Here is an 18,539-nt window from a genome sequence, read left to right as displayed (position 1 = left end):
ATAACCTGCATGTGTTCTGCATATTCATGAAGGCAAACACGCTAAATGGATTGCGCGTGCTATTTTGCTCATTTGATAGACGCAACCCTCGGTGCAGCCAGTTAGTACATCAGCTTTGCGTGCGCTATGAAGTTTGCACGTGTTGTTATACACGCAAACCTTTAGTAGATAGGGCCCTATGTCTTTCTGCAACAACCTCCAGTGTTGAAAAATTAAGCCATCGTGGAAGTGTAAAAAACTGCAGTTCCTCACGTGTCCACTTGAGGCTGGCTCCTAAGTGAAAAAGACCCCATTAATGCCCATATAATAATGTTAATTTTTAGAGCAGAAATAAACATGTTACAGCCTGGGCGAAAAACATCCAATGACAAGAAAAAAGATGCATGGAAGTGATAAGAATTTGTAGCCCTGTCGCATTTCCTGCATTGGTTAAAAAGGAAAACATTGATGTAACGATTGTCCAACCAAACAGAGTGTCATTGTTCTTCAGGGAATTAGGAACAGCATATTGTCAATGAAAAAGGGGAGCTGATTATGAAGAAAAAATGGTGCTCCTAATGCTTGTCTGACAATACAATACAGGTGAAGACTGCTTTGTGCGTCTACAGAACAAATCATAAAACTAAGTGGTCATAAATTTAGTGCAACATTTTCTCCTGATCTACAAATACTCTTATTGAGGCTTTAAAATTCTGCTAACAGCCCGTGCAGCCCACTGAGGCTTCATACATGACACTGAGTTGTACGCATAAACCGATTTGACTCGGCTAAATATTTGTTTATATTACAAAGATAAGCACCCTTCATCCCACATAAACACACACACACTCACACACAAACATAAACACACACACACTGGCATTCTGTGTCCTGTTGGGAGTCAGACACCAACTGACCAGACAAATGTTCTTTTGCTTCTCCTCTCAAACACTGCCGCTGGCTAACACTCAGCTTTGTGTGTGTGTGTGTGTGTGTGTGTGTGTGTGTGTGTGTGTGTGTGTGTGTGTGTGTGTGTGTGTGTGTGTGTGTGTGTGTGTGTGTGTGTGTGTGTGTGTGTTTTGACTGTGTGTGTCAGCTCTTGCCCACCCTCCAGGTTTGTGTGTATTATAGCGGCCCACTGCTCCTGTGTCCTTTTATTAAGGTCAATTTGGTTACTAGGGTTGGCAAAACACACACACACACACACACACACACACACACACACACACACATGCTTATACGTTCTTTGAGCCAAATCAACCATTCTATACATCCTCTTTCATCCGTCCTGTTATTGATGTATGTGTGTGTATGAATGTATTGAGTTTTCCTGTAACCTTAGCTTCAATTTTACTGACCAGGAATAATATAGAGCTTTAAGATGCTAACTGTATGATTCATACTGACAACAGAGTGGGGATTTCCACTTAACAAGGTCTGTACAATGTCAGATCTCACAGCACTTTATTCAGTAGTAATGAATGAGAAGTAGAACAACACAACTTGAACCAACTCATCACTAATGAACTACAAAGGTAACAGCCCTATCGCAAGAACAAAATAAAATTAGATATGACCTTGAGGTGCTAATTTGTACTGCAGTTATATAACATGTACAAGACTGTGACCATTATAAGATATCATATCTAAACTTTTATTTGAAGAGGTGGTATTGTGCTTTTTCCTATTTATAAAATTGAGGTTAAAATGTAAAACATGAAAATGTGGCAAAGTCTCAAATTGTGAGGTAGTCTTGTGTTGGAGTAATCCAAGGATGAGACTGCAGGCTGCTCTAAACAGTCCTATGAGAATTTGTGACATCATGACTTGGTGAATCTCCTTAAAAGAGTGATGAACATATCACTTACCAATCAGAAACATTCTGCTGTTCTTTGTGGTTTGGGATTTTCATGTTGTTCCCTTTCCAAACTTTTAAACTGTCGGATTCAGGGTCCAAAAACATACAGCCATATGTCATACTTCAAATGGAAAAACACCTGTTAACTCAATGATGACAACTTTGTAGCAACGCGACAGTTGAGGAGGCTCCCTGAGAGTTGGCCAATCGGAAGAAAGTGAGAAGAAAGTACTTGGAGAATTAAAAGAGACAGTTACTAAAATGAAGTGGTTCAGATGGAAGCTGACATGAGCCGCTTCACAGACACCAGCCTGAGATAAAGAGTTTTTGAGGTTTCTATTATGTAAAGCCACTGCAGGTATCAGAGGGAAAATATAAAGCGTGGGGATTCACATTTTTAAACAAGTTTAAAGCCTGGTTCAAAAATGCTTTTGGTCTGAATAGCTTCTTTCTCTATCTCTAAGCTTATTTACAAGCCAAACCAATAAACATAGTGTAAGATGAGATTTCATTTTTGGTCTAAGTGTTTATATCATTAAGTCTTTAATGAAGTTTGAAAGACTACTGTTTCATATATTGCACTGCTTCTTTAAGGTTGCTCAGGGTGATATTGCCTGAGGTTAAGTAAATGTGTCACGAGTTTGATGTGCGGTTGTCCAACGTTGTTGAAGGGTCATTAAAGGCATCACGACGCAGAGCAGAAGTTGTCCCGTGCTATTTCTTCCCCACAGCCCTGAAATATATTTAATTAAGTTTTAAGTTAACGCAGTAACAGTTTAACAGATCTGAAGAGATTAAACAAGGTACGGCGTTACAATAGTTAAAGTATGAATACTTCAAACCTCACATTTATAGTTTATATTTTATAGTTTTCTTCTTTTTAACTCTTATGTTCTGACTTTAGTCTTTTATAACTCCAGACAGGGCAGAAAAACAAGTCAAATATTGATTACCCATGTAAAGCAACAGTTCATTATTACCATTGTCTTCAGTGAAAAAGGAGGAGTAAACCAATCAGTGACGAAACCATCAGAAGGACGGATCAATGTGTTTTAAATGTGAAAGGAACTAAAACACAATCAGCTGATCTCTTAGCTCAGTGAGTTACATCACTGAATGTAAGCACTGAGACGTCAGTGTAAAGACCCATGCAGTGAAATGTAAATGTACTATACATGTGAAGGATATGATGATGGCGTACATGAACCTGATGACTGTAATGTATATCATATACGTCCCGAAGCCTTAATGCATCTGAGACTGAACACAGCTGCTGTCAACACACATCCCATCACACAATCTGTTCCTCTTATTGTTTCACTCATGGAGTGTTTGTTGTTCTCTCAGAGAGCTGTGTGTGTGTGTGTGTGTGTGTGTGTGTGCGTGCGTGCGTGCGTGCGTGCGTGCGTGCGTGCGTGCGTGCGTGCGTGCGTGCGTGCGTGCGTGCGTGCGTGCGTGCGTGCGTGCGTGCGTGTACGTAAGGCTAATGCTAACAATGACGCAGAGTCCAGGATGTTACAGTGTGTGTGTGTGTGTTTATGTGTGTTGGATGACATTACTAAAAAGAGTCGACATATTACACAGCAGTGGAGGCTTTAAACCCTCCAGCATTATATACACACAAACACACTCGCGCACACACAAAAACACACACAAACACACACACACACACACACACACACACACACAGCCTCTCAGCTTGGCTCTGTGTGTGTATGCATGACAAGACCTCTGGGACCCCCTTAAACACACTCATGCACACACAAACACACACCACCACCTCCCCCACCCACCCAAACTCGGCAGCCCGGCGTCTAATAGCGCCCAACATCTTCCTCTGACGTGGCTGTGTGTGTGCGGTGTGTGTGTGTAATCTGTGTGTGGTGTGTGTGTGCGGCTGCGGCAGAAAGAACACTGCGACCTAAAAACCCAGCTCACTGAGAGCGACTGCACGCCGAACAGAAGGCTCATCCAAGTGTAAACACACACACACACACACACACACACACACACACACACACACACATTCACATGTACACGTACACTGGAGCACGTAGGGATGTGTTTGAACACACACACATGTACACACACATGGCACGTGGATTCACAGCAGATGCAGACACATTAGCACAAAAATCAACACATGAATAAATAGACACACATTGCTAACACAGACTGCGTGTGTGTGGTTAATGTGGGTGGTTAGTGTTTGTGTATGCTTGTGTTTGTGTATGCGTGTGTGTGTGTGTGCGCGTGCGCGTGTGTGTGTGTGTGTGTGTGTGTGTGTGTGCAAACAAACTACTATTACAGGTGTGAACCAGACATGTAGTATCAAAACGATCACAATGAACACTTCTGGACTGTGTACTGTGTTGCACTAAAAAAAAAGGTGTCTTTAGCACAGACTTTAGAAAATGTGAAGAATTTTTTATCATGTGATGACAACTGAAACATCACCATGACAACCAAGCTTACTCCATCTACAGAGGAAGGAAGTGTGATGCTTTCCAAAGCCTGTGATAAATTCCAGCAATGTAATGCTGAGGTCAGTTTAAACGTGATTTTAGCCTGATCCAGCAGACGTACTGTAGGTTGTTCCGCCCTTTTGACAGAAAATCGATTGTGTCACCTTTTGCAGTGTGCCGTAGTGAACCACAAAGGTCACATCTGGGACACCTCCTGACCTACTGACAGGGAGCCCAGCATGTTTGATTCATCTCTGCACGTGCTAAAGTCATGAGCATAAACAAACAAAATCGTAAAGTGTAAGAAGAAAGGTGTGGTTGGTGCCGCGAGATGAAACTATGAGACAGAGGAAATGTTTCCCTGTCTTTATGATGTAAAGTCGAGGGACGACCATGACAGACTGAAAAAAGAGAAATGTTGGCGAGAAATAACAGATGCACTTCAGCAAACCTGGGGTAAGTGCTGTTAGCATTTCTTGGTGTTGTCTGGCCAAGCCCCTCAACCTTCTAATGCCATCGAGTCACTTGTTATGATTCGTCTGATACCACTGTGTTCTCTGTCTGTTGGTCATGTCATGTCAAAAATGTATGGCTCTGTGATTATCTAATCTGACAAGGTGGACATTGACACAGACTACAGTAGTTGAATTTAAAATTAGATTGTGTGTATTTGTGTGTGTGTGTGTGTGTGTGTGTGTGTGTGTGTGCGTGTGTGTGTGCGTGTATTTGTGTGTGTGTGTGTGTGTGTGTGTGTGTGTGTGTGTGTGTGTGTGTGTGACTGTCCTTCCACTTACCTGGATTTACTCACCAGTCTACATTCAGCTTATCATCTCCTTAACCAACACACCGCTCATCTATCAGCTCATCACACCCTAGTATATGGGATTGTCATCACCGTATGGCTGATGTAGCAGCTACTCTCAGAATCACTGTTATATTTTAATATCCCTGCTTTAGTTTGCACGGGCTTTAGAAACGTATGCTTGTTTGTCAGCCTTGTTTCATGTGTTTGCTTTAATAATCACTTGATATTGTTATCTCTGTCAGTGTCAACAATGCCATCATGTCACCTTCATTCCTCTGGCCATCTTCAGTCAACTCATCACCCAAGCCCATTGTTTACGTTATATTTCCAACTCATCTAGACATCTAGATTAAAATATGAAGATATGAATGAAGGGAGTAACATTTGAATAACAGATTCACCATTGCTGAAGTGTGTCTTTCAAACGAACCTGAAAAGTTTTAATCTGTTGTTCTGTTGATCCTTGGTCTGTCCAAAAGCGTCACAATGGATGAAATCTTCTGTCTTTTCTTGCATTTTATATTTACATATTTGTGGTCTATATTCCTTCTCCGTCTAAGAAGCCTCACATCAGCACCAGGTAGACCTCTCACTTCTTTTTTTTTTTTTTTTTTTTTTTTTTTGCAAAAAACATGAACTGAGGATTTTGATACTGACCTGGAATTGTGATAAAGGTAGGGTATGCTGTTTCTTAGAAAAGACCAGCAGGAATTTGAAAAACACAGACACTTTCCAGCAACCCTCACTGCACGTGCTTTAAGTAATTTTCTCAGACATTCAGCTTCCATGACACATTGACCTTTACAACCGAACTGATCACAACACATTTTGAGATTACAAGAGCAGCCGACCTAGCAGTGAAACATACCTAAGGTACCTTTGTGTTGTCGATCCTCTCTAAACCCAACAAAGGAGATCAGGTGAAGCAGTCACATGAAGCTTGCTCTTAGAAATTCTGGGTTGGGTTTCTTTGAGTTGGTTTGCATAAAATGGGGAATTGTAAGCAGCATACCACCAATCACAAGCAAGGACAGGTTTACTGAAAATAGCAGCACATTTGACAAACTTTAAGAAAACTTATACATCAGAAAAACATTAAGAAGTAAAATTCTAGCTAAAAGCTGCACAGCTCTAACTTTCAAAATCAGGAAGGACAGCTGCAAAAAAAAGATGACTATATAAACACAAACAGCTTCAAATATAATTGCCCCAACATCAGTGAATAATAGATCCAGACTGTGTTAGCTGTTATTGCCAACAAGGTTAACTCCACTAATCAACTCCCACTATATTAGGTTTTTTCTAATATAGTCTGTGTATCTGCGACTGCCCAGATTAAGCCCCTCTGAGTATATTTTGCACTTCTCTACCACATCTCTTTTTGTCAATATGTACATTAATCTCTAATATTTGTAAAAGTGTAAGCCAAAAAACTAAAACAAACTGAACTAGTCGCCTCATTATTTTAAAAATAAATATGAAACAAGATTTGTTGCATCTTTTCGAATCAGTATGTCGATTTTTTTTCTCTGCATCTGTCAATTAAGTTTTGACGTATACACACACAGCGGTCTAACAGAAAGCACTACTCCTTCGTAAAAGGCTATGATTGTTTGTGTGTGTGTGTGTGTGTGTGTGTGTGTGTGTGTGTGTGTGTGTGTGTGTGTGTGTGTGTGTGTGTGTGTGTTGGATACATATGCTCAGTGTTTGTTAGAGTGTGTGTCTCTGCGGGGGAGGTTATCATGTGTATGTGTGTGTTGTGGCTGTGTGTAGTAAATATTTCTACAGGAGTGATCATCATAGCTTGACATCAGAGTCCCCAGCTGTCAGAACAACACCGGCCCCTGGCTCAGAGAGAGAGAGAGAGAGGGAGAGAGAGAGAGAGAGAGAGGGAGAGAGAGAGGAGGGAGAGAGAGAGAGAAAACAGGAGTGTAGAGAAAGGAAGAGGAGGGAGAGCGAGATAGAGAGCCAAACGTCATATGGTAGTCGCTCAGTGCTGCAGTTCAACAGCATGAGCTTGTATATACGTAGACCAGTGTTAAGGTGCCCCATAAAAAACAGAAAAGTCTTTCCTTTGCATTTTAGAAGAAATCTGCGTTCTTATAACAATCTTGGGTAAACAATACAAGTCACATGGATCTCCAACAAGAACTCATAACTCTGGAGTACGTTGGCCAAAAGCTGGCATTAAAACTTTGTAACGAAACACCGCTGAAGAGCACAACACGCCTGTGTGCATAAAAGTATTCAACATGTGCAAATGGAGTTTTTATGTCGCAGTATTCGTGTATTTCCAGTACACACAGTGACAGAGAAGGGGCATTTTGTTGCATACGCTCTTGAATCAAAGGTTTGCAACATCAGCTGTCCAAAACTCTGTTTCCGTGTAAACACAATAATGGTGGACAGTTTTTTTATAGAATACGTTTCTGTGTAAACTGCCTCTAAATCTATCTGTAACGACAAAATAAAAGGTCTATCAGAAGATTCGGAGCTTACTTTCATGAATCTCAACAATATTTCACTTTATTTTTCTGTTTTCTATCAGTCTCAGCATAAAGAAGTCCCATCGGTATTGCAGTACAAATGTGTGTATTAAAATTTGGACTGTGACCCTGGTTTTGCAAAGTTATTCATAGTTTAAAAGGAACCCTACATAATGACCTAACTAGATCAACATCGGCATATTTTATATGTATGCTAAACAACAAAACACAGATTTCTACCTTATGAGAACACTTTAGAATTGAATTCACTCTTGAGCTGCCATTACGACTCACACGGTTACTTCATTCTTGTCCCCAAAACGTTCCCCCTGCATTAGTGATGTCCAATGAACTTTTTTAATTCAGCGGGGGAGCAGTGTAAGCGAAGAGGACGATAATGAAGAAGTTACTCTCAATGTAGATCAGGATGAATCAATCAGAGGGCTGAGGGGGCGAGGCTGGAGGTACACAAATTGTATCTGAGGTTGTCTCCAGTGATCACACCGATCTCAGTTCTGTAATTCTGCATCATTACTGAGCAGCTGATAAACCGCTTGCAAGTCACATCTCTGTCAACAGCGATGTAACCCTTTGGGGTAAATGTGCCCTATGAAGAATGCCTCTGAAAGTGCTTGTTTTTGCCACTGGCAGGATGAGACTGTTCTTTGTGTCTGGGAACATCACAGAAAGAATCCATTAAGATAGACCATTTATTTAGGAGTCAGATCTTTATTTTCCAGACTGATTTTGGTCTTTTTCCTTTATTGATAGGACAGCTGATAAGAGACTGGAAATGAGAGGAAAAAAGAGTGGAACAAACTAGAAGCAGGATGTATCAAATACCGACTGAGCTAGACCAGAGCCTGGAGAAGAAAATGTAACTATAGCCTTACAATGCAGGGCAGGGGTTGCAGGTTGGAATTGAACCCAGGCTGAAAATTTGTTTGCTGAGCTCGGATCTCTCTGAGTGGATTCTCAGGATGTTTGAGAATATGAGCGCTTGACTGTAGCATGTTCATTCACCACTTAGCAAAGAGCAGAGAGAGAACAGAGAGAGAGAAGTTTGTGTGTTTGTACTGTACGTACATCTGCTTGTGTATCACTACAATCTGCCTCAGCGTTTCATGTTTCAGCTGTTCTTTTGATTTGATCACTGCTGATGATGATGTCCAGGGCTTGCTTGGATGCTGTGTGTGTGTGTGTGTGTGTGTGTGTGTGTGTGTGTGTGTGTGTGTGTGTGTGTGTGTGTGTGTGTGTGTGTGCGTGTGTGTGTGTGTGTGCGCGCGTGTGTGTGTGTGCCTGTATGTGTGCGTGTGCATGTATGTGTTTGTGTGTGTGTGTGTTTGTGTGTGTTGAGGCATGCAGCATATGTACTTGATGTTCTGGTACATTTTGACCTCCTGGCTCCTGTTGGGAATCGACATCCTTCAGGATTCAGGCTGATGAGCTACTTGCTGAAGTCTGTCCATTATTTTATATGATTCTCTGGGTCTCTTACTGTATCTGCTATACACACTGCACATTTTCTATTAATAGTATGCACATACGATTTCACTTTGCCTGCTGACAGTCATTATATACACTCTTTCTTTTGCTCAGTTTTACTGTCTGTCATCTCTTTGTTGCCCTTTCATTGTTTGGCAAATTGAAATTTGGTACAGAAAATCAATGTCTCCTTTGGTCTTCTTGTATTGATCTCAGAAAAATATGTATTATTAATAATAGTAATAATAATAATACAGTGTCAGTCTGTCACTCCAATGCTTTGTGCATGACGGAGATTTCTCAACAACTGTTTGAATGATGGTCATGAAATTAGGTACAAATATTCCTGATCCTCAGAGAATGAACCCTACAGTTCTGATGATTCCTTGACATCTCCTGTAGTGTCACCTCAGGGTTCATATTTGTTGTTCACTTAATTATTTTGACAACTACTTGATAGAGTGGAGGTGGAAATCTTGAGCAAAAGTTTAGGCTCCCTGGAGGATAATATGCGGATCTCCTGTCTTTTTATTTGACACAATAACTTGGTCAAAATTTTACTTGGCCTGCTCATCTCCTCCCGATGTGAGATATGAGACCAAGATACCGCCTTGATGGGCATTGACATATTGCGATGTTGGAGCCAAGGCATGTGCAGAGATGATCTCACTGGTGGAGTCTGTGACTGACGTCCCATGTTTTCTGCTCACAGAACACACATTAAACTCACTGATAAACATCAAAGGCTGCACAGGTTGGAACAGTCCACAGCACAACAGATTCTTAAGTTGATTTGAGGCAGACACTTATGGTAATGGAAAGTTCAAAGACTCTTGTGTTAGTGTTTGTTACGTTTTCTCTCTCTCTATCCCTCCTCCACTCTGATAATTTAATAGAGACTTCTGCAAGAGCCCGCATTTGTCAACAGAGCTGTCAATCAATCATCTTTTTAAGATTAAACAAAAAAGTAAAAGTAAAAATCTCAAACAAATTCAGAACAAACATAAATCAGCTTGATAAGAACTAACTTTAATGACAGAAATTATGTTTGAACTAAAAGTGAATAACATGTATTTTAGTTTTATAGTTTGACCTGTGTTCCTTCTGTTAACATGAAGAAGGCAGACTTTATGACTTCCACTGCAGCCGGCCTGGTGGGGGGTAAACCATTCTAAAGTCATTCTTCAGTATATATGTAAAAAGAAAAAAAATTTTGACTTGAGAATAAGATAAGGTAGAAAATGCCTCTTCTTATTTTCCTTATCATAATAACTATTGATATAACTATTAATTTATGGGTATGTTAACAATCGCACAAACAGATATCACATGTAATAATAATGGTTAACATGTCTGTAGATTCAGACTTCACAAACACTTCTGATGCACCACAGGTGATCATTTTCATGAATTGATTTTTCAAAGAATCCAAGTTATTATAATATAATATATGTTATAATATTCACGTCAATTTTGCCTTTAACAAAAATAATTGTGTTGACAGAATATGATTTTACTGTGTAGTGGTGAGATCTGTTCTGTCAGCTGGAGACAGCTTTGCTGTGGGACAGCAGTGTTTGATTTCTGTGTGAGGGGTGTAACTGAATGGAGGTCATGAAACACTGTCAGGCTGTCTGCGTGTGTGTGTGTCCGTGTGTGTGTGTGCGTGTGTGTGTGTCTGTGTGTGTGTCCGTGTGTGTGTGTCCGTGTGTGTGTGTGTGTGCGCGCACGTGTGTGTGCGTGCGTGTGTGCGTGCATGAGGGGGCTTGTTGAGTGTTGATGCTGGAGGGGATGACCAGTAGACTGTTTAACTTTTGTAGCTGAATCAGCTGGCAACGCACACACACACACACACACACACACACACACACACACACACACACACACACACACACACAAAGACAGACAGAAACACTCAAACACACACACAGACACACAGACACACAAAGTTGCATGGAGGGTATTTGCGCTAAGTTACGGAGCTCTCTGGCTATTAGTTTAAAGATGAGCTAAGGGAAGTGTGTGTGTATGTGTATGAATGTGTGTCCACAGGATGTGGGGTGAACAAACTGTGACTAAGCTCTGCTCATTGCATCATTACAGCTGACGTTGCTCTGACAGACTCCTGCACATTTTCATGTTTTTATGTCATCTGTTATGTCATCCATAAAACTCTTGCACAACACATATATGTTTTCCATAGGAGATTTAGCCAGATCAGCTACACAGATCTGTCATTGGTCAATTAGTAACATACATATTGCAAACCATGTTACTTTATTTGTGTTGACAATTATTCTACAATTTTCATAACTAGTAATTCTTCTTTTATTCTCTTCAGTAAAAATTAAGTGTTGACATTCCGCAGTTTGTTCTTTCACACTATGACAGTAACAACAAGGAAGATTTGAAACTTGAATTTAAATCAGAATCACTTTTTTTAGATTGCAATATTATTATTTTTAGGCAAGTTCATCATGAATAGAAAATTCAGTTTCGTGAGGGGTCATATGTGTGACTCTGGAGCGTTGTAATAGATGCAAGGCAACCAGCAGACCCCCCACGAAGTACCCCGAAATACATCTTCAGTGTGCCAAGAATTTCTAGAGAACGTGGATCTGGGTCAGTCAAACACAAAGCTTCGTCAGAAAGAACAATGTCTATCTTATTCTGTGGTTGGTTACCGACTCCTTTGTGCCCTTACTTTCTGTGTTCTTAACATTTTGATTTTATTTCCACAAAATGCTTTAACTGCTCTTTATAATGTAATTCATTTGTAATCAGAGTCACAAAAGTAAATCCTGTTTATCTTTACTTTAACAAGTTAACAGGCTAATATACCAGCCACAGTCAAGTGTATTTGCAGTTAGTTTTGAGTTGAGAGTCATGATTCCCTCCCTGTATTTATGCAGAGTTGATGCAACAAATCTGAGCTGTGTGTTAGATTTACCGCCTCTTTAGCTCCTGGTGTTTGTTTTGACACTCACACAGATCAGAAAACTGTTACATTTCTCCGTTTTCGTGTGTGCGTGTGCGCGTGTGTGCGTGTGTGTGTGTGTGTGTCTGTGTGTGTGTGTGTGTGTGTGTGCGTGTGTGCGTGTGTGTTGTGGAGATTACAGTGTGTTCAGTGGTATTAAAGAGCTTAAAACGAGACGTGATGGTCTGATCATCGTTCCTAGATGGTCTTCACACACTCACATCCTCACACACACAGTACACTTAGCTTCTAATCCAAGTATTCCCATCCCTTTGAAACAGGTGAGTGCATGAGATTCCAAACATTTCACCAGTAAAAGCTTAAAGTATCTACATGCCCCCACCTCAGTGATATGCCAGTTACCAGTCGAGGTCATTTATAAGAAAATAGTTTCTCAAAATTCCGTTTCACTGTTAAGTCTAATACTCAAAGTAATCCTCACAAAGAAAGTCATCACGAGTGAGTGCACAGTATGTGTGTGTAAGTGTGTACGTGTCTGTTAGTGTTTGTGTGTTATGCTGCCAAATATCAGTGAGGTCTGACTGACATCTAGTGGACAGTGTAGTTTCTGCTAACCAAAGTCTGACTCAACATTTATTCACTGAAATCATGATTAAAATCTGTCATCTACTGGTCAGAACACACTCATGAATTGTTGTTTTTTACTACCACTGCTCTCTTTATACTAGTATTATTACTACTACAGCTACTACTACTACTAAAAATAATAATAATAATAATAATAATAATAATAATAATAATAATAATAATAATAATAATAAAATAATAATAATAATATTAATAATAATAATAATAATAATAATTAAACCATTAATGATAGTAAACTTTGTCGATGTAGGACCTGTAATGTTATTAAGCTTGAGTGTCAAGGAGGTAAGTTAGGCAACTCAGCAGACCTCTTTCCCAGAGAGAAGTTTTTTAATTCAGAACCATGTCAACTTTAAAAACCATCAAAAAGACACTTGCTCATAGCTAAATCAAACTTAAGCACCTGTTAAAGGCATAGACTCGAATTAACAGTAAGGATCGCTCATTTGTTTTTTAGGATGCATTATAAAGGCCATCCATGATGGTAGCCATATTGGTCAGTCTAGAAACATGCAGAGAGGAGAGGCTGGGCTGGAGCTCAAGCCTCCTGTAAAATTGCTACTACACAAACCCTCTGTCAACCCTCCATGTCCTTCATTTTGCAAATTTGTGCTTTACTCTAAACATTAATAATATCACAACAGTTAAGTCATAAACAAACATCAACCTCCTTCGGTTGGAATATGAATGGAAATGGCTGCTGCTTGGTTAAAGGAGGCACACCTCTCTTCCCTCAGGAGAAAACTTCTACTACCTTTGTAGACTTTTTATTCAAGACTGCAGCAGAGTGTGCCATCATTAAAGAAGGTGGACTTCCACATGCTCTTAAGTTACAGAAATCAAACCTGCCTCTAATCAACATCAATCAATTATCTCACTTAGCTACCCAAGGTAATTAATGATAAATTACTAATAACCCATGATGAATGACTTTAGCGAATAGAAAAACATGCTAATTCTAAGAAGAGAAAACCCTACCATTGGTATGAGCCAGTGATGTAATACTCCTTAAAAACCTGGGTTGGCTCCTTTCCAGCAGCAGAGCTTCATGATGCACTGACGGAAGGAACTCAGACTGCAACCAAATAAAAGAAACTAGAGCCAACTCGTGAGATTGTGTTTGCTTTAATTTGCTCTATGCTTTGGAGTCAGCTGTAACTTTATGCTAACACAGACAAACTTGAGACAGTAAGTGCTGCAATGTTACAGAAGCAGAGTAAAATATGGCACCCAAAAAAATAATCAAATTGAGGGAGAGGTGTTGTGTGATATGTAAATAAAGATTCTGTTGATCAAATGGTGAATAGGGAAGGGTCTCACCTGTCTCACACCGACTTCAGATTTAAAAAGAATAGGATACGGTGAAAATACAATATAAGGAATGCATGGCAGGAGGAATGTAAAACACAGCTATTTAAATAAATAAAAAACAACAACCAGAGTTAATTCAAAGCATTAAATTAGGATAAATACAACACTGTAAGGATGAGCAGCACATAATTAATTCAAAGCTGAGATTTCCAGCACTGAACTCGATCGGCTAAACTGCTGAAAACCTGTGATGCACACTGGAACTTAAAGTCTTTGTACTGCATTTTAAATGGACTACAGAGGCCATCAGCACATATATGGGCATCCTCACTGGTGGTGATGGTGAAATTTTCCTTTAAAAAACTTGAGGAAGACATGACCATGTTGGTGCATGCTGAGGACGGAAAGAGAAGGAGAGAGTGATCGAGCAGAGGGAGTTTATTCACTCAGCCTCCTCTCCTGTTAAAGGGGCAGCTTCTGTTTTTCTCTCAGGATGTCTGAAGGTGAATCAGCAGGAACCAATCTGGTGTCTGTGGACTTTGAAATATTTGGTCATGTTCAAGGTCTGTATGTTTAACTCACCTCCTCCCTCTTCTTCTCCTGTTTTCTGCTGCGCTCTGAGTCGAGGCTGTAAACTGATATGCTGGAGCTTATTTTAGGAACAAGTGCAGTTCTGCTGCAGCAGGCGGGACAGGATCTCCCTGCATGTTCACTTCCTGCAGCTCTGACATTTTATCATGCTCAATATATTCATGCTCAGAATGTACACACAGGCTAACCTTAAGTTCTCTTTACCCAATTGTTGAACATTTTGTTGCTTGATTCAATAATACTTTTTGTCATTCTCTCTCTCTCTCTCTCTCCTTATCATTGACAGGAGTGTGTTTCAGAATGGTGAGTTTCTCCACAATGTTTTGCTCCCTTCAGCACCTTCTGTTTCATGTGCCACAACTTAACGATTTTAAACACATTTCCATTCACGAATATCCTTTTTTCCAATCAACAGCCCGTGACATATGAACTTTGACATCAGTAAAGTCTATAAAAAATATCGATGCCCTCAAGCAATCAGGGTTGTTTCTATACAACCGACAGGAGCATTACTGAAATTAGCTCCAAAAGCAGATAAGCCTCTGACACATGCAGACAAATGTGTGGTTTATGTTTGAAATAATCACAGCTTGGGTGGGTTGTAGCATAAAAACAGTATTTTGAGAAGTAAGGTTGTGAAAAACTCAAATACTGGATGCTGGATCATTTGATTGAACCTGATTTTAGTATTTAAGTTCACTACCACTGTCAAAGGAAATTGGCTCAAGTTTGTGACAAAGACTTGCACACTTGTGGAAATAAAGAGCTCAATTGGAATTCAGAGCAGGAGGTGCATGTAAAGGGAGAGAAAAGTAAGAACAATTCTTGAGGGGCTATGACTGAAATATATTAGATCATTGATGTTAGTGAAGTGATGAAGCATATGGTCGTAGTCTTTTCATGGGCATCACAATTACTAATGGCACCCTGACCCACAGTCACTGTAGACTGTAGAACAGGAACTGCTTGTAGGAGCCTCTCAGGACGTGTCATCCTTACTCGGTCCACAAAGGGGTTCACTAGCTTTTATCTGACTTTGGACTGACTTCCTGTTGCTGCCTCTTTGCAAACCACCTTTTTATCATCCAAATCTGCATATGTGTCTGTTTGTTATCCACACTCATGGGATTGGCTGACTTACTCTGAAATTATTTTGGCTTTCTATGTTCATAAAATGTGTTTACACAACTATGTCCGGTAATAACCCCTTCCTGTCTCTCTGCAGTACACAGAGAAGGAGGGTCTGCAGCTGGGTCTGGTCGGCTGGGTAAAGAACACTTACGGTGGGACGGTGGTGGGACAGGTTCAGGGTCCAGCTGACATGGTGGAGGAGATGTGAGTAACATCTTAAAGTCTGAACCTGCATGTAAGAGGGACAAAATACCTCAGTAAATATAAATTAAACATCATAGATAAGCAGCAACCTCCAGCATTGAAAAATGAAGTCTTTGTATAGGAGTGCAGAAAAACTGCAGTTCCTCCTTACCACGTTTAGAGCCTATTACAGAAAAAGAAGTTGGTCTGTATCTAATTTCTCTATTCATACACACTGTACAGGGAGTGGAAACATTTCATAACTCATCCACTTGGAGACATTGAGGTTAAGGTGTTGTATCTTTTTGCCAGGAGGCTTAAGACCCGCCTTATCCCACTTCTTTGCCTGATTCTAGATTGCTTGCATCAGCATTCAAAACTCCTCTTCAGAAATCAATGGGTGATGTCACTGAGACAAAGTCCATGTTGTATACCATCTATGATCGTAGTCTGTGAGTCTTAAAGCTGGTTTATTTATTCAGAATGTATATGTACCTGAAGAGTATTACACAGACTAAAACACTGCCAGCAGACACAGGAGAACCATACTGTTTTATATATTCATACATATCCAGTATATATATTTTACATCTTTATTTACAGAGGCAAAGACAGTGGAGCAGGAATCCAGGAGAGAGTGTGGGGGAATGAAATGTCAGAAAGAGGCAGCAGCCTGGAATCAAATCCAGCCTGTAACCACTAGGGTAAATCTGCGCCCAGAACTGTACAGTTTTGATCATTGATGTTGAAAATGGGACTGTGGAGGACTGTAGTGGGTTCTGATGGTGGAATTTGAGGTTCACTGTAAGACTGAAGGTATTCTTAAACAGAGTATTTCCATTTTATGCAACTCTAAACTTTTACCTAGGTGTACATTTTGTCTTTTCACCAACTGAAATCATAAAATGTTTTTAATTAACCAACAAATGACAGATTTTGTTACTTCCCTGTCCAGTGAAAAATATCTGGCCTATGTACAGATGTGTTTCAGTCGCCCTCCCTGCTGTTTTAAAGTGAGCATTAGTTGTGCAGTCTCTAATTTTACCGTTTTGTCTTTCTTATATGACTCAGCCACTAGATGGCACTCTTCCCCTTCACAACAAATCCCTCCACAACCGCTTTAGATTGGTGTTATGTCACACAGAGAGCTGCAGTCTGTTCAGGTTTCTTTTTCCACCCTGTTTTAACTCTTGTGGAGAAACCACTTTCCTTGAACAAAAGCTGATGATGAACCAGTTCTTTGGCATATGACTGCAGAGTGCTGTGTTCAGTGATACATTTCCACCACTCTCTGTCCTCACTCTTCTCCTTCTTTTGCGTTGTTAATGGTTCAGACCAGCAATCAATCATCAAACTGAAGCCCGAGCTCAGTTTGTCTTCACTTCCTCTTGCTCCATTAAGAGTGATGTCAGCAGGGTGTGGACAGCGAGTTCAAATGACATCACTGCCTCCAGGGATCCTGCTTTCTTCACACACACATGAAGCCACACACATGAAGAAAGACACACTAACAAGGATGAAACTGTGATATGATTCTCAATTTTGTTTTCAACCCCTTTAAGTTTCGGGTGCAGTTTATTATTTCAGCTGTCAGCCCCAGAAAACTAGAATAGCCTTTAAATCAAAACATCGAAAGCTATTTTAAAAACAGGCGTCATTCTTTTACAGTGTAAGAAAAGAGGAAACATGTAGAGGTATTTAAATATATAGTGAAAGCTGTATTTTTTTATTTAGTAGTACTTACACTGTTATTATACACCCTCCAGGGGGTCTCTATCTTATAGCAGTACAGCAGCTATTACAAATAAATCTAATTTTATTAATTAGACACTTTCTTTATAAGTGCTTCACAGCAAGGAAAAAAAGTGATGGACAAGCGAAAATGAAAAAGAAACGGTAGATATTTCAGACATCAAATGCCGTATTATTTTTTTTAAGTTTCTGAAAACTATTAATAAGATGCTGATGATATAGTGTGTCTGATTGCAATCTGAAGTGTTCCTCAGAGTTTGGCGCCAACAGAAATGTCCTGGTCAACTTGTGGCACTATTTGTACTCATAACAAGTCCCTCTTCTCTGTTTGGGTGCCCCCCACTTCAACAGGCTTTGTGTCCCTGCTGCAGATGATGGGATTGTATTTCTCCATTTTCACCCTTTGTTCAATCTATCAGAGTCAGGAATATGGTGTGAAAAACACCATCAGCTGCCGCAGGTGGTCTCTGTTTCTGTAAGACGTTGCTGCAAAATGTTCATTACTTGGTGTCGGTTGGTGAACTGGAACACCTTTAGGCAAGTTCAGCTTGGATTTTAAGTGACTAACTTCACTAGTATTGCAAACTAGGCACAAAAGAGGCATCTGCATCAGCGGAAATGTTCAGTTTAATATGAATAATAACAGCTAAGTTAGCTCATTTTAAGAGAGCCCGAGAGAAAACTGTTACTATGGACTCAGCTCCTATTTTGAGTGTTTATGTCAGGGACTTGCTCATCCTGTTGGGGTTCCAATCTGCAATAGCAACCCATTGTCTATACATTATACCTTACATGCTATTTTATTTTTACCTGTATGATACCCAATTTGCCCTTATCATGTGCCATGACTTATAACTCAATATCCAAGTTTTTCTGCAAGTATCTGCTTCTCCTATAGTTCTTTAAA

At 40.1% G+C, this 18,539-nt stretch overlaps 1 protein-coding gene across 12 annotated transcripts in view; it reads left to right on the top strand.

Annotated features, from left to right (window-relative positions):
* Window positions 1-18,539, top strand: part of LOC117812061 (acylphosphatase-2-like) — a 139,005-nt gene that overhangs the window by 116,533 nt on the left and 3,933 nt on the right. For 7 of the 12 annotated variants that reach the window (XM_034682640.1, XM_034682639.1, XM_034682638.1 and 4 more), the window contains 3 exons: window positions 14,468-14,538; window positions 14,853-14,869; window positions 15,792-15,901. In XM_034682640.1, the coding sequence (XP_034538531.1) occupies window positions 14,469-14,538; window positions 14,853-14,869; window positions 15,792-15,901 (197 nt within the window). In that variant the 5' untranslated portion in view covers window position 14,468. Of the gene's footprint in view, window positions 1-4,484; window positions 4,759-14,467; window positions 14,539-14,852; window positions 14,870-15,791; window positions 15,902-18,539 lie in introns of those variants that run through there. The other 5 variants (XM_034682642.1, XM_034682643.1, XM_034682632.1 and 2 more) reach the window with 4 other exon arrangements.

This window comes from Notolabrus celidotus, chromosome 4 (assembly GCF_009762535.1).
Source record: "Notolabrus celidotus isolate fNotCel1 chromosome 4, fNotCel1.pri, whole genome shotgun sequence".
In the NCBI taxonomy this organism is placed as follows: domain Eukaryota; kingdom Metazoa; phylum Chordata; class Actinopteri; order Labriformes; family Labridae; genus Notolabrus; species Notolabrus celidotus.
Note: the sequence above shows the minus strand (reverse complement) of the source record. Positions and strands in the feature narration are given on the sequence as shown.